Source organism: Lagenorhynchus albirostris, chromosome 15 (genome assembly GCF_949774975.1).
Source record: "Lagenorhynchus albirostris chromosome 15, mLagAlb1.1, whole genome shotgun sequence".
Classification (NCBI taxonomy): domain Eukaryota; kingdom Metazoa; phylum Chordata; class Mammalia; order Artiodactyla; family Delphinidae; genus Lagenorhynchus; species Lagenorhynchus albirostris.
In genome coordinates, this window is record NC_083109.1 from 12,735,641 (window position 1) to 12,751,140 (window position 15,500).

Sequence of the window (15,500 nt, forward strand, 5' to 3'; positions counted from 1 at the left end):
CAGCCCAAGGTCAAGGCCCTTCAGCCACCTTCAGCCCTTCCTGTCCTGCAGCCTTCCCCAGGACATCCTTGTTTGGGGTTTGGTGGGTTGGAAGGAGGTGTTCTGTGAGCCTTTGGGAACCGAGTATGCTCAGTGGAGAGCTTCCTGCTAACTAAGACGGCTCCTGTCCCTTTCAGTCCCGGAAACCCTGACTGATGGTTACAGACCTGGTGACTCACAGGTGACCTCTAGGCTGGAAAGAGTCCAGCTTTGGGCTCAGGGGTATCTGGAGGTCAAGACAACTATCCCCCTGCCTCAGCACTGCCACTGCTGTGTGGCAGTGACCAGAGATCTACTTGTTCCCCCAAATTCCCGAGTCTTATTTAGACTCTTCTGGTTCATATATACAGGGCATTGCACCTAGTAGGTGTGTAGAGTTCATTCATTTAGTAAGTATTTATTGAGGGCCTACTGTGTGCCAGGCATTGTGCTAGGACCTGGGGACACCTCAGTGAACAAGAGGATGTGGTCACTGCCTTCAGGGAGCCGACTGCCAAGTGGGAAAAGACAGATGATGAACAAATAATCTGGATAATTCCAGATTGTGAGAATGCTATAAAGAAAATGAAGACGGGGGTGGGGGGATGATAGAGTACACCGGAGTGGCCACTTTAGCTAGGGTAGTCCAGGGGTCATTTGAGGAGGTGGCATTTGAGTTGAGACCCGAATGCTGGGGAGTAGCCAGACTTTGGGCAAAAGTGTTCCAGGTAGAAAGAACAGCAAGAGCAAAGGCCCTGAGGTAGGAACAGGCTTGGCAAGTTCAAGGAGCAGATAGAAGGCCAGTGAGATGAGATCTGAGAAACTCAGGGTCACATTGTCTGGCCCTTGAAAGGTATAATAAAGTGTTGGATTTCATTCCTAGTGTAATAGAACACCACTGGAGGGTTTTAAGCAGTGGGGTGACACAATCTGACTTGTGTGTTGATTCTAAAGACATTTATCGAGCACTTCTTGTATGCTGAAACCTCACCTATTAAATCATTTAATTTCAGTAACAATCCCATGAGTTAGGGACTATAATTAACTCCACCTTAACAGATGAGGAAACCAAGGTCAGGTAACTTGCCCAAGTTCACAGCTGGAAATGCACAGCCAGGGTTCAAGCCCAGGCTGCCTGGCTTGAGTCTGTGTACTTGACCCTGGGCCCTGCTGCTTCCTGAGAGGTTACTGGGTGCAGAACTGGGGCAAGAGTGGAGGCTGAGAGGCCTGTAGTGAGTGGGAGCGACTTCATGTGAAATCCCGCCTGCTGGGTATGTCTCAGGGTCAGGGTGTGGGGTAGGCCTTTCCTCCCAGGCCTGCTGGCCCAGCTGTCCATACATCTCAGAGCGTCTGCCTTCCTGCCATGACCTGTCTCCCACAGGCTCTGTCCTTGTCTTGCAGAAGGACAAGTTCTGCGTATATGAAGAATATTGCAGCAACCACGAGAAGGCCCTGCGTCTGCTTGTGGAGCTGAACAAGATCCCCACCGTGCGGGCCTTCCTTTTGGTGAGTTAACCACTGCCCTGCTTCTCCCTTCCTCTCTGCCTCAGCCTGGTGAATCCACACAGACCCATGGTACCTGATCCCTTCCTCAGCTAGGGCAGTCTGTGTACAGCAGGTATCACAGACGTTTTCTGTAAAGGGCTAGATAGTGAATAATTTTTGCCTTTTTGCATCATACAGCCCTGTCATCACGACTCTACTCTGCTGCTGTAGCATGAAAACAGCCATAAGTAATATGTAAGAAATGAGCATGGCTGTATTCCAATAAAACTTTATTTATAAAAATAGGCATAGAGGGCTGGATTGGCTCTAGGGCCAAATTTGCCAATTCCTGTTTAAAGTAATGATCCTGATAAGACTGATAACAATAGTATTAATAATTGTATTCAATATTATTAGTATTATTTAATTATAAGCGAAAGAAAATCTGGTTAAAATTGGCTTAAGGAAAAAAAAAGATTTACTGGTTCACTTTCTTTGGAAAGACCTGAGAGAGCTTCAGGTACAGCAGAATCTGGGTGTTCCAGTGACATCATCAGGAGTGTGTCTCTTGGTTCTGCTTTTCTCACCTTGGCTCCATTCCCAGGCAGGCTCTCCGCATGTGGTGGCAACGTAGCCTCCAGTGGCTCCACGCTTATACCTCTCATAGCCGAGCAACTCCAGGATAAAGAGGGCTCCTCTTTTCTAATGGTAACAACAAAAATTCTGGGTCTGATGCTCATTGGCTCAGCTTGGCTCAAGACCATATCCGTGAACCAGTTGCTGTAGACAGAGGGATTGGCTGGTGCTCGGATTGGTCACTTCTCGAGCTGGAGGGCGGGGTCAACTCCATTCATACTACAGGCCCCAAGGCTGTGGGTGGATCCCTAAAGGACGTTGGTTTGCACTTGTGGAAGTAAGTTGGGAATGGATGTTGGTCAGGCAAAACCACAGACACCCATGATGGTCTTTCCTACCATCGCACGATTCACTTGTGTATAAAACGGGTTCTCATTTGTGATCTCCTTGGAGCTTTACCAGTTGCTGTCTGTTGTGTATGAGTTGAGGTATTCATTTGTCTGCCTTACAGACATCCCAAGTAACAGTGGTCTAAACAAGGTAGACATTTATTTCTCTCCCATGTTAAGAATGTGGAAGTAGGCAGTCTGGGGGTGGTATGGGGGTCCCAGTGTCAGGGGCCAGTGCCCTAGTATGTGGCCTCATCGATATGGTCTAAGACGACTTCTCCCCACTTCCACACTCCAGGTGGTGGGATGCAGGAAGGGTGGGAAGGAGGGCCTGCCCCTCCCCTTTTAAGGGCACAGTAGGAAGCTGCACACATCTGCTCACATCCCATTGGCCAGAACTTAGTCACGTGGCCACACCTAGCTGCAAGGGAGGCTGGGAAATGTAGGCTTTATTCTGGGCAGCCCTGTGCCCAGCTGAAAATTCTGTCGCTTTGGAAGAAGAGTACATTCAGGGACACTGCATAGCCTTTGCCACAGGTGGTTTTGACGACTCCAAAATATTAAGTGACTTCCTGAGAGTACATACTTGAAAAGTGATTGAGCTTCTCATGGGTTCCAGTCTTCCTCTTTTGCCTCCAAATTCCCTGCTCATTCAGTCACAGACCACCCACCCCCTGAGCTCCCATGCTGTTTTATTTCCCAGTGGCACACACAGAATTCAGCACACAAAAGTAGAAGAGTTAACTGCCATGGCACAAGGAGCCTTAACCGTGTGCCCAGAGAGCTAAACTATACAGTACAATTCTTAGTTGCACTTCTCCCTAATGCACAGTCTCCAAGAAAATACTTCCAGGATCTTGATTCAGAATGTGTGTTTCCTTCACCAGTGAGTTCGTGTTGCTTGGCCCACTTCCAGTGAGCATCTGAGGCAGGGGAGCTTGGCCAGCTGATCGCCACCTTTGTCTCAAGCGTCTTAGGTGTTCAGGACTGGTGCATTTTGTTGTTGGTATCTGCATCTTTACACTTCTGGTTTTTCACTTATAGTCGTAAGAGTCTGGGCACAAAGCAAAGATGAGTCAGGTAGTGTAAGGTCACACACGTGGCCACGTCTCTGTGGTTGGCCCGGGACTTTGAGGCAGCACCCCTCTGCAGTGGTCCTGCTGCCCAGGCTTGGGCTCCCTGAGTCCCACTGTCTGGATCGACTGTGGCTTGGGAGGCAGGAAGATGCCCAGGAGGTGTTTGCAGGGGTGCGGGAAGGAAGCACTTCACTTCTTCTTTTTTCCTTCCTCTCTCTCCTGCAGTCTTCCTGGTGGGCCAGGCTGCCCTTTTCCTGGCAGCAGCTGGGCAGGGGGAGGAGGTGTGGGGTACCAGCACGCACGCCATCTGTCTCCCTCCTTGCTGGCATCTCCCAGCTTCTGGCCACCTGCAGAAGAGCCGTCTCGAGTCTATTATGGGATGTTAAGGCATTGGGAACAGACCCAATCTGGCTTTCCATTCATGAGGTACTGTACACTACAGAGAGATGGGGCGGGGACTTTGTCTTTCTGTGCCTCAATTTCTTGTCTATAAAATGGGGATAATGGATTCATTTATTCATTCAGCAGCTTTGTTTTGAGCACCTACCAAGTGGTAGGGATCATTCTAAGTACTGGCGATATAACAGTGACCAAGGCAAGAAAAGTCCCTGCTCTCATGGGGTGGCCATTCTCGTCGGGGGGACTTCCATGGCATGTCTCATGGCATTTAGTTCTCTGCAGGCAATAAAGCGAGTTAAGGATGGCAGGAGGTTTGAGCAAGTTTGGGTGGTGGCTGCTGTTTTAGATGGCTCTTTGGGAACACAGTGTCTTAGGTGACATTCAAGCAGAGACCTGGATAAAGTTAAGTGAGAGAGGCGAGGAGTATCTGGAGGGAAAGCATTCTAGGTAGAGGACCTGCGAGTGCAAAGGTCCTGAGGTCCTACTGTGTTTGAGGAATAGCAAGAAGGCCAGGGTGGCTGGATTGGAGAGTATGAGAGGAAAAGTAGAAGGACATGGGGTCAGAATGATTGAAAGAGGCCAGATGATGAAGGAGCATTTAGACAATGGGACGGATCTGAGAGTTTTAGAAAGCTTTGTTATTGCCGCGTAGCACACTTGTGGTGAGTGTACTCACAGCATAATGAGTATTCGCATATGTGTGCTCCCATGGAACCACCCCCTGAGATCAAGATTTAGAACACTCCACTCCAGAAGGTTCACTCCAGAAGGTTCCCTGTGCCCTTTCCCAGGCATGCCCCTCTGTGCAGCCAGAGGTAACCTCTATGCCGATTTCTCTCACTAAAGGTTAGGTTTGCCTGTTCTAGAATGTTTCACGAATGGAATCACACAGGAGGCTTTTGTGTCTGCCTTCTTTTGCTCAACATAATGTCTGTGAGGTTCGTCCAGGTTGGAGCATGCGGCAGTACTTTCAATAGAGTATTCAATTTTAGTCTGAGTGGGATGGCAAACTGTGGGATGGTTTCGAGCAGAGGAATGATGTGAACCACTTTGCATTTTGAGCGGCTCCCCTTGGCCGTGTGAGGGTAGGAGCAAGGAGACCAGGGTGGAGGCTTGTGTGAGTTTCCTAGGGCTGCTGTGACAATGACCACAAACTGGGTGGCTTAAAACAAAATTTATTCTCTCACAGTTCTGAGGCCCGAAGTCTGAGATCGAGGTTGTCAGCAGGGTTCTGCTTCCTCCAAAGGCTCCGGGGAAGGGTCCTGCCTTTCCTCTTCCAGCTTCGGGTGGCCTCACGTGTTTCTTGCCTTGTGGAACCAGAACTCCAGTCTCCGCCTCCCTCTTCACACAGCTGCCTTCTCTGTGTCCTGTCCTCCTCTTATAAGGACATGGAGCCTGTTGATTTCAGGCCCACCCTAATCCAGAATGAGAATGACCTCATCTTAATTGGACTAATTATATCTGTAAAGACCTTATTTCCAAATAAGGTCACATTCTGAGTTTCCGAGTGGACATGGCATTTTGGGGGACACTATTCAACCCACTCTGGGGCTGCTGCAGTGGTCCATGCGGGAGATGACGGTGGTGAGGGTGGGGCGGTAGCGCTTGGAGAGGTGGCTGGAGAGGTCCAGCTGACACGATGTGCCGTGTGGTTGGCTTTGGGGTATTAACGAATGGAAAGAATCAAAGATGTCTCCAGGGCTTAGGGCCCAAACAACTGGAAGAATGGAGGTACAATTTCCTGAAATGGTGAAGGTTGGGTAGGAGCAGGTAGGAGAGGTAAATTAAAAAATTCCCTTTTGTGGAATTCCCTGGTGGTCCGGTGGTTAGGAGTCAGCGCTTTCACTGCCGAGGCCGGGTTCGATCCCTGGTTGGGGAACTAAGATTTCGCAAGCTGCGGGGCACGGCCAAAAAAAAAAAATTCCCTTTTGGACGTGTGAGGTTTAAGGATGCCTGTTAGATGTCCAGGTGGGGATTTGGGCCTAGAATCAGAGATGTGAGTCTCGGGTTTTGGGAAGGGAGGGGCCAGGCTGCAGATAGAAAGCTGAGTAGTTTCTGCGTAAAGGATGGTTAAAGTGGTGAAAGTGATGGGTCTGGATGAGGTCAGCGGGGAAAGAGTGTGGATGGAAAAGACGACCCAGGGGCATGGCTGCCATTAGGAGGTTGGGAAGAGGGTGAGGATGACACCTCACCTGAATCAATTCTGTGAAATTAGGATGGTTTAAAGAGAGGATTCTCAAAAGTTCTTCCCATAGTGCCTGGGGCATAATATTATTAGAATAGTGAATAGCTCTGTGTGTGCTTGCTTTTTTTTTTTTTTTTTTGTCTTTTTAAATGAAAATCTAGGGTGTTTGGGGTGAAGAGGAATTGGTGGCTGCAACAGTCCTGTGAAAACTTCTTGATCCTGGACAAAGAGACAGGCCTTTCTCCAGCCAAGCCCTGGGGGCGTCTGGAAAGCACACCCCACTCCCAGGCTCCCTCTCTCTGCCTGGAGCTGACATCATCAGGGCAGCTTGTGGGGAGCGCTGGCTTGGAGGACAAAGGCCTGAGTGTGAGCAGCGTGGGACCTGGCACATCCCAGCTGCTGCAGCCCTGATCCCCCGTCTGTGCCATGGGAGCCATGCAGCTCCTGCTAGAGCAGGGACCCGGGGTCCCTGGGACTATTTCTGTAAGGAGAGGGTCCCCAAAGATCCCCGAGAGGCAGAGGACTTAGCTCTGAGACTTGGGCCAGTGCTTCTGGCCTCTGAGTGCCAGTTTGCCCATCTGGAATGGGGTCTTGCTTATTCTAGGGCTGTGAGGATGAACTTTACCTATGGGTGAAACACAAGGCACAGAGCCTTAGGCCTGGTAAGCACACGGTAAATGTTCTCCGGTCTTATTTTGCCTTGACTAGAAGCAGGGAAATCGTCTGCTTTTTTGGGCAGTTCCCCAGTGCTTGGAACTGTGCCCGGCACATAGTAAGCATACAGTGTGTATTTGGAGGATGAATGAATGAATAAATGATTGGATGGGGATCCATTTTCCCAGGAGTCCCGTTCCATTTCCATTCTGCTAGCACGGTGTTGAGGCGGAAGCCTGAGACCCCTTCATTGCTGGCAGCTTGTTCATCCATTCATTAGTCTGTCCCTTCATTCATTCATACATTGGGCACACAGTGAGCCCTAGGGACCCAGGACTGTGAGGGGCGTGGTGGGAGACCACAGACATGTAACTCGGTACACTTCTTTCCCGTGCATGACTTTCTACTTCACTACGGATAGGTTCTCCATAAACAATGCCTAGTTTTGTTTTGTGTGTCATTAAAAGCTTGATGTAAATGGGTTCATACCATATGTATCCTTTTGTTTTCCTTTTGTGCACAAGAGCATGTTTTCGAGGTTCACCCGCATTGCTATACATAGCTTTAGTTCTCCCATTTTCACCACTGCGTGGTGTGGAAATGTGCTGCAGACGTTTTTCATTCTCCAGTTGATGGATATTTAGGTTGCTTTCCACTTTTTGCTGTTTCAAGCAAGGCAGTTTTGAGTGTCCATGTTCCTGTGTCCTGTGCACGTGTGTGAGTTTCTGTAGAATGAGGGTTGGCAGACTTTTCTGTAAAAGGCCAGATAGTAAATATTTTAGGTTTTGCGACTATAAGGTCTTTGTTACAACTACTCAGCCCTCAGACGCAGCCATGGACGTTATGTAAACAAATGGGTATGGCTGTGTTCCAGTAAAAATTTAATTGCCAAAACAGGGAGTAGGCAGGATTTGGCCCACGGGCAATAGTTTGCCAGCCTCTGATATAGGCTTTGGGCTGGGTTGTAGAATATACACATTTCTTCCTCCCCTGGGTATTGTTAAGTTGCTTCCAAAGTGATTGTCTGTAGCTGCATTTTGAGAGTGCTTCCCGTGATTATTTGAGGGTGGCCAAGTTCCTTTGCTGTCCTTGGTGAGTTCTAACGAAGGTCTCCTGTCCCTTTTCAGAGCTGCATGCTCCTGGGAGGCCGGAAGACCACGGACATCCCTCTGGAGGGCTACCTGTTATCTCCTATTCAGAGGATCTGCAAGTACCCCCTCCTCCTCAAGGTGAGACGTTCCCCCTGTTCCTTTCCCCTATTTTGAAGCGACAGAAGATTCAGCTTTGCCTGGCTTAATCAAAAAAAATTAAAACTTGTTAGTTCAGGTAGCTGAGAAGTTTAGGGGCAGCATCGGTTTTGGGCCAGGCTGCATCCAGGCCAGGACCCTGCCTCTTTCTCCCTGGTTCAATTCCGCTTCCCACCTTTCAGCTCTTATTTTCAGCATGGTAGCAGATGGCTGTAGTTACTGTGGCTTTGCACCCTCTCAAGTTCAAAGACAATGGGAAAGAGTGAGCCTCTCTTCCAGTAGCTCTGACAAAAGTCCTGAGAGTCACTCAGGCTTTGGTCATCTGTGGCCAGGAGAATGCAATATTAGGAATGCTTTGGGCCTGAGTCACGTGCTTTAATTTGAACCAATTACAGGAAGCCTTTGCTTGTGCTGTTTGCCCTCCTCTCATACGCTTGGACTTGCGCTCTACCCCTGACCCAATCACTGTGAACTGGGTAGTGTTGTGCTTTGATTGGCTGAGATATGGTCCAATGACAGTGAGCAGGGCAGTGTCGTGTTCTGATTGGCTGAGACCACAGTCGGGTGCTCCACCCCTGAACCGATCAACCCTGAGCAAGCCAGCTCTGATTGGCACGGACTTGTGTCATGCGCTCCCACCAGTTACTGGATCCCACAGGCCGAAAGTCCAGTGATGGAGAGAGAGGGACCCCCTCACCCAAATCTGGGCTCTTGGTGGAAGAGGGGTGCGGGTGCAGATGCAGGGGGCATAAACCAGAGCCATCGACACACCTGCTGTCTCCCTCCCCGCCCGGCCACATTTGACTTACTCTTGGTCAGGCGGACCAGGGGAAGATGTGCTGCCTGTGGGAGGGCCCAAGAAGTCTCGATCCTCAACTTCCGAGTCAGCTTCCAGGCAGATCTCCAGCTGGGTGCATGGCTCTGCCGCCATCCACAGCTTTCAGCCCAGGCTTTTCCGCCCTTGGAGATGGTAGCCGTCGGCCTGAGCCTGCCCTGGCTCCATCCTGAAGGCCTTCTGTCTGACAGCTGTTTCCTGGGGTCCCTGCTGGTGGATTAATTGGGCTGGTGGTGCCTCATTCATGCACCTGCACACTGGGGCCACATGCATCTTTGCTCCATGAGCTGAAAGGGAGGCGGGGGGGAAGGGGATTCTTGAACTTGCCTTTCTGCTGGAGACAGTGTGTGGGAAGACCCTCGCGGGGGCCATCAGCTCTGCCTGTGAACACAGGCCTTTGACATGCGTATCCGTGGGTGGGGGGACCCAGCTCTCCCTGCACCTCCTCTGGCCTGCTGCTGTTGATGCCTCCCAGGGAGCTGAAGGAACCATCTGCAGTTGTTCTTGCAGCTGCTTTGATCCCCAGACGGGTGTTGGAAATGCCATAAGTAGCTCAGCTCTTCATCATGGTGCTGAAGAAGCTGCAGGTGGAACTTGTGAATTGGTAACCTGTGGACTGCACTGGACCTGCAGATGTGCTTCACTTGATTCGTTTGGTGTGTTTTCCAAACTTGAATCAGTTGCCGGCATTTAAGAGGTAGTATTCTGCAGTGGTTTAGGGCAGGGGTTGGCGAAACTGTGGCCTGTGGGCCAAATCCGGCCCATGGGCTGTTTTTGTACAATCCGTGAGCTAAGAATGGTGTTGACATTTTTTTAAGGGTTGTTAAAAAAGCCCCCCAAACAAGCAAAGAAGAATATGTGGCAGAGACCGGCTGTGGCCAGCAAAGCCTAAAATATTTACAGTCCGGCCATGTACAGAAAGAATTTGCCGACCCCTGGATCGGAGCCAGGCTTTGCAGTCACAGGCTGACTGGGTTTGAATTCTAGCTCTGCCATTTACTGGCTGCTTAACCTTGGGAAAGTCACTTCCCTGGGCCTCAGTTTCCCTGTCTGTAATACAGCCTTTGTATTAATAGTACTGATAGGGTTGATATGATGATGAAAGATTTATTTACTTAACTCTTACAGCAACTCAATGAAGTAGGCGCTGTGATCAGCCCCACTTTAGAGATGAGGCACAGAGGCACAGACAAGGGAAGCGGCCCGTGTAAGGTCTCACGTTAGGTGAGCGGGAGGAACCATGATTGGAACCTGGGCAGAGTCTGATTCTAGAGTTCTGCGCCCTAACCATCAGGCTACACTGCCTGTTGAGAAGTACTTTGGAGAGTTAAGCCGCCGAAGTGCTGGGGTGTCGGGGATGCTGACCTTCTCAGTTCCCTAGGTGGGGGTCTGGGAAGGTTGGTGGCCTTGTGTTTTGTGGCTTGGTGGCCAGTTTGCTCCTTTCCTGGGTTTCAAAACCTTGAATATCTGACCCATTGGAAGAATCGCCAGCTACAGCCCCAGACCCCAGCCAAGCTTCCCTAGGTACGAACACTTTGGTTTCTGGATCTTGGGAAAGTCTGGTATCCCAGTGGCCGCTTGGAGTGGCAGTTACCGTAATGTATTTTAACAACCAGTGGGGCTGGACCCGTATGTCCTGGTGGACTCTAAGCTCTCGATGTGAAGTCCAGGTGTTTCTGAGGCCTGCTCAGCCCCAGGGGCCACAGTCTGGCCCGGTGAGATTCCTGGACTGTGGCTTCCCAGGAGAGAGAGAGAGAGAGAGAGAGAGAGAGAGAGAGAGAGAGAGAACCCGCTTGCAATTGATGGAGGAATAACTGCCCACAGGAAACAATGAGGAAGCGGAGCTGTGGGTTTTCCTCCAAACCAAATGGCTGTTTACACGTCCCGTTTCCTCCATCTCCAGCTGTGTTTATCCGGGGCTCAGAGAGCACTGGGGCACCTGCCAGCAGGGCCTGAGATTCCTGTGGGGACATGCCACACTCCCCACCCGACAGAATTGCTCAGAGTGTCCTGGCCTTTGGCACCCACAGCTGGAATGTTTGCATCAGAAAACAGCTGGGATTGAGGGGAACTCTACGTACCCCTCCTGAGTTCCTTTTTTCTGTCACATTTTCCAGTGGATTTTCAAAGATGATCCTATGAGCCTGGGGCAGCTGAGCCCGAACCCTCAGTCCTGCCCACACCCCTTCCGATTCTGACGCCCTCGCAGATGTCCCTGTGACCTTCCGAGCCCCATTGTTTGAGCTGAACTTTGAACTGAGTAGGCGAACAGGGTCGAGGAGCCTGGGTGGGAAGGGGGACGAGGCGAAAATGAAAGTCTCTTTGGGAATAGCCCCCAAAAGCTGACCTTGAAACGTTGCCTAAGAATAGCCATAACGTTCTGTTCCAGCCTTCAGCCCAGGTCTGGGGTAGCCAGTTGGCATTTGCAGGCTCTGCTGAGTTTTCCATCACCGTTGCCCAGAAAATGATTCGGGTTTGGGGTGATGCCCCTGAGGCTCAAATGGCAAGTGCCCAAGGTGAGACCCACTGTCACGGACCCTTTTAGTTATTGCCTGGTGACGTGCAGATCTTACTGGCACGTGCACCAGCTGCTGGCATGGCTCAGGGCCACCGTTGTGAGCAAGACAGACCCAGTGCCTGTCCCTTGGAGCTTCGGTCTCGGACTGGACCCACAAGGGCCTGGTATGTAATGGAAGCAGGTTGAGGCCGGCAGGGGGCAAACAGGAGGGGCACATCTGTCTAAAGGGGCAGCTTCCCCTCCAGTCCCCTGTTCCCTTTGTCTCCTGCCTCTCTGACCCCTTGCTTTCAGTCTCCTTTGCTGATTCCTCACCTTCCAGGCCTCCAAGTGTAGGTGGGCTCAGTCCATGGGCCATTTTTCTATCCAGATTTGCACCTGCGGTGGCCTCATCCATTCCACGCCCCACCCCCCTTTGAAAGTATATTCCAAAGTTGTGCAACCATCACCACAATAATTTTAGAACATTTGCATCACCCCCAAGAGAAACTCTGGATCCACGAACAGCCACTTCCCTTTCCCCTCCTTCCCGCAGCCCCCGGCAAGCACTCATCTACTTTCTATCTCTGTGAATTTGCCTACTCTGGGCATTTCATATGCGTGGAATCATACAATACGTAGCTTTTTGTGTGTGGCTTCTTCCACTTAGCACACTGTTTTCAGGGTTCATCCATGTTGTAGTATACATCACCACTTTATTCCTTTTTGTGGCGGAATAATATTCCATTGTGTGGGTATACCGTGTTTTGCTTATCCGCTCATCAGTTGATGGGCGCTTGGGTTGTTTCCACTTTCTGGAGGTTATGAATACTGCTGCTGTGAACATCCACGTAGAAGTTTCTAGGTGGACATTCCCATGGCTTTAGACCCCGTCTCTGTCCGATGACTTCCAGCCTGGACCTCTCACCTAAACCTGGTCTTGTTCTCCTGCCCACTTGACTTCTCCGCTTGAAAGTCTCACAGGCACCTTCTACCCACCATATCCCAAAGCAAACGCTTGGCTCTCCCCTTCCCCCAGACCTGTCTCCCCTCCCACCTACCGCCTCGCCCTCATCTCCGTAGATGGCCAGATCAAACATTCTGGGCCCAAACTGGGCACGTCCTGGGAGCCACCTTCTGGGACAGCAGCTGCAGAGGGGTTGCGTCAGGGATGCTTCTGCAGGATCTCTGCTCAGGGTATAGCCTCGGGACCCTGCATAGGCTCCAGTGTCTTCTGTGCCTCCCACGTCTATCTATGGGTGATGCGGCTGTCACCTACACAGAGTGTGAGGTCCTTGCCATTTGGTTGTTACCTCTGTCTCCTTGGCCGTCAGGAGTGTTGGTGCCCCTGGGGATGGCCCGTGGTCCATCACTAAGGAGGTGTCGGCATCAGTTCTTGGTGCAGGGGGATGACTGGGGAGTGGTGTGTTTCCCAGAGTGTGGGACGTGTACCGCTCACAGCTCACCAAAGGATTTTAGGTGGCACAGGAGGAAACTTTACGTGGGGTGGGTGGTGGGAGAGGGGAGAAGATAACACCAAGCACAGTGAATCACACCGTGGACTAGTACTTCCGTAACAAATCTCTTTCAGTCTTCCTGATTATCTCCAGGAGGGGAGCCACAGTGGGTGCTACACTGTCTAGGGTTTTTGGAGCCGTTCATTCATTCACCAACCATTGAGCAGCTATTATATGTCAGGCATTATAGTAGGTGCTGGAGATACAAAGTGAACAAAAACTGCCCAAACCCCTTCTTCTGTGGTCTGACATTCTACTGGGGGGGGGGTTAGAAAGAGACAACAAATGAATGAATAGGAAATGTGTATACTTGTTTAGATGGCATGAATACTATGGAAAAAAGAAAATCAGGGTTAGTAAGGTCCAGGAGTGATGGATGGAGAAAGTGACATTTGTGCCAAGACCTCAAGGAGGTGAGGAAGGGGGCCATACAGGTACCTGGGGGAAGAGTCTTCCAGACAGAGGGAAGAGCCAGTGCAAAGGCCCTGAGGCAGGAGTGCATCTGAGGAACAGTGAGGAGGCCTGTGTGACCAGAGGGGAGGACCTGAGGGAGAGAGTCGGGGAGTGAGGTTAGAGAGGTGGTGGGCCCGGATTATGTGGGGCCTTGTGGGGTCTTTGTCTGCTCTGAGTGAGGTGGGCACCGTGGGAAGGTTTTGAGCAGAGGAGGGACAGGATCTTAGTTCTCACGGGATCCCTCAGGCTGTTTGCGGAGAAGGGGCTGTGGGGTGATGAGGGTGGAGGCGAGGGGCGGGGAGACCAGGGAGGCGTTGATACGAACGAGTGGTCCAGGCAGGAGGTGACAGGACCAGGGTGGTGGCAGTGGAGACAGAGGCATTTTATGAGAACCGCCTCTTCATGTCATTTGCTCATGTTCTGTTGGATAGGTGTCTTTTGTGTTGATTTGCCGGAGTTCTTTCTCTTCATTCTGGCTACCTCGGGTCATCTCTTTGGAATTCTTCTCTGACCCTGATGTTACGAGGTGAGTTCCTAATCTGCTGGGGATCTGGCATTGTTGCCGTCTTGCCGAGAAGGCACAGGAAGTCACAGGTCTCTTTTCTGTGGCCCCCTTTGCCCCCGCTCTCGTCTTCCCCCCCAACCACAGTGCCCGCCCTGCATCTTGCCTCTTGGGCTGAGCGCTGACACCTTGCCCACAGCTGCTTCAGCACTTCTGACTGCACCAGCCCCAATTCAGGCTCTTTCCGTGTGGTGAGCAGCAATAGCCTCGGGCTGCTCGACTCCCTCAGGGTGGGGGACCTGCTCTCTCCTCTCCCTTTCAAGCCAAGCTCCAATTCCTGGTCTTACTAGGGGCCTCCCAGACCACTCTTCCTCGGAGTCCTGCCTGCATTCTGCTTTCTGCCATGCTCTGCGTGATGGTTAAGAGTCTAAGTTTGAAAACCCAGCTCCAACTCTTCTTAGCTGTGTGACTGAGGGCAAGTTGCTGAACCTCTCTGTGCCCCCATTACCCTATCTGTAAAGTCACTACCTCCCAGGCTTGCTGCAAAGATCAATGAGACAATGCCTGAGAAAACCCATGAGAGCACTTTGCATTTTACTAGGTATAGTCAGTCATGCTTGGTAAATGTTAGCTACTCTAATAATGTAATGATTTTTATTTTTATTGATCCCAACTCCTCCTCTTATTAGTATTACCTCTTTGAGAAATGACAAACTCTCTGTGCCTCAGTTTGCTCCTCTGTCAAATAGTGCCTTATCATTGGTTACTGTGAAGATTAAATGAAATAATACCTATAAAGGGCTTATAAGTGCCTAGTAAGTATGAGCTATTTTTATTGTCTCAAAGTCTGTTTTGTTCAATATTAATAAGCTACCATAGGTTTCTTTTGATTAGTCTTTTCATGATATATCTTATTTCATCCTCTTACTATTAACAATTCTGTACCGTTAGATTTTTTAAAAATTAATTTTTATTGGAGTATAGCTGCTTTACAATGTTGTGTTAGTTTGTGCTGTGCAGCAAAGTGAATCAGCTATATGCATACATATATCCCCTCTTTTTTGGATTTCCTTCCCATTTAGGTCGCCACAGAGCACTGAGTAGAGTTCCCTGTGCTATACAGTAGGTTCTCATTAGTTATTTATTTTATACATAGCAGTGTATATATGTCAATCCCAATCTCCCAATTCATCCCACCCCTCCTTCCCCCCTGCCACCCCCATCCCCATCCCCATCCCCATATATCTGTTCTCTACGTCTGTGTCTCTATTTCTGCTTTGCAGATAAGTTCATCTCTGTCATTTTTCTAGATTCCACATATAAGCGATATTGTACGATATTTGTTTTTCTCTTTCTGACTTACTTCACTCTGTACGACAGTCTTGAGGTCCATCCACGTCTCTGCAAATTGCACAATTTCGTTCCTTGTTCTGGCTGAGTGATATTCCATTGTATACATGTACCACATCTTCTTTATTCATTCTTCTGTTGACGCACACTTAGGTTGCTTCCATGTCCTGGCTATTGTAAATAGTGCTGCAGTGAACATTGGGGTGCATGTATCTTTTCTTTTTTTTTTTTTTTTTTTTGCGGTACGCGGGCCTCTCACTGTTGTGGCCTCTCCCGTTGCGGAGCACAGGCTCCAGACTCACAGGCTCAGCGGCCATGGC

General features: G+C 50.2%; 1 protein-coding gene across 1 annotated transcript in view; it reads left to right on the forward strand.

The window, feature by feature from the left end:
- Positions 1-15,500, forward strand: part of PREX1 (phosphatidylinositol-3,4,5-trisphosphate dependent Rac exchange factor 1) — a 197,622-nt gene that overhangs the window by 94,824 nt on the left and 87,298 nt on the right. Inside the window, exons 4-5 of the mRNA XM_060123573.1 lie at positions 1,420-1,524; positions 7,910-8,011. Coding sequence (XP_059979556.1) covers positions 1,420-1,524; positions 7,910-8,011 — 207 coding nt within the window. The remainder of the gene's footprint in view (positions 1-1,419; positions 1,525-7,909; positions 8,012-15,500) is intronic.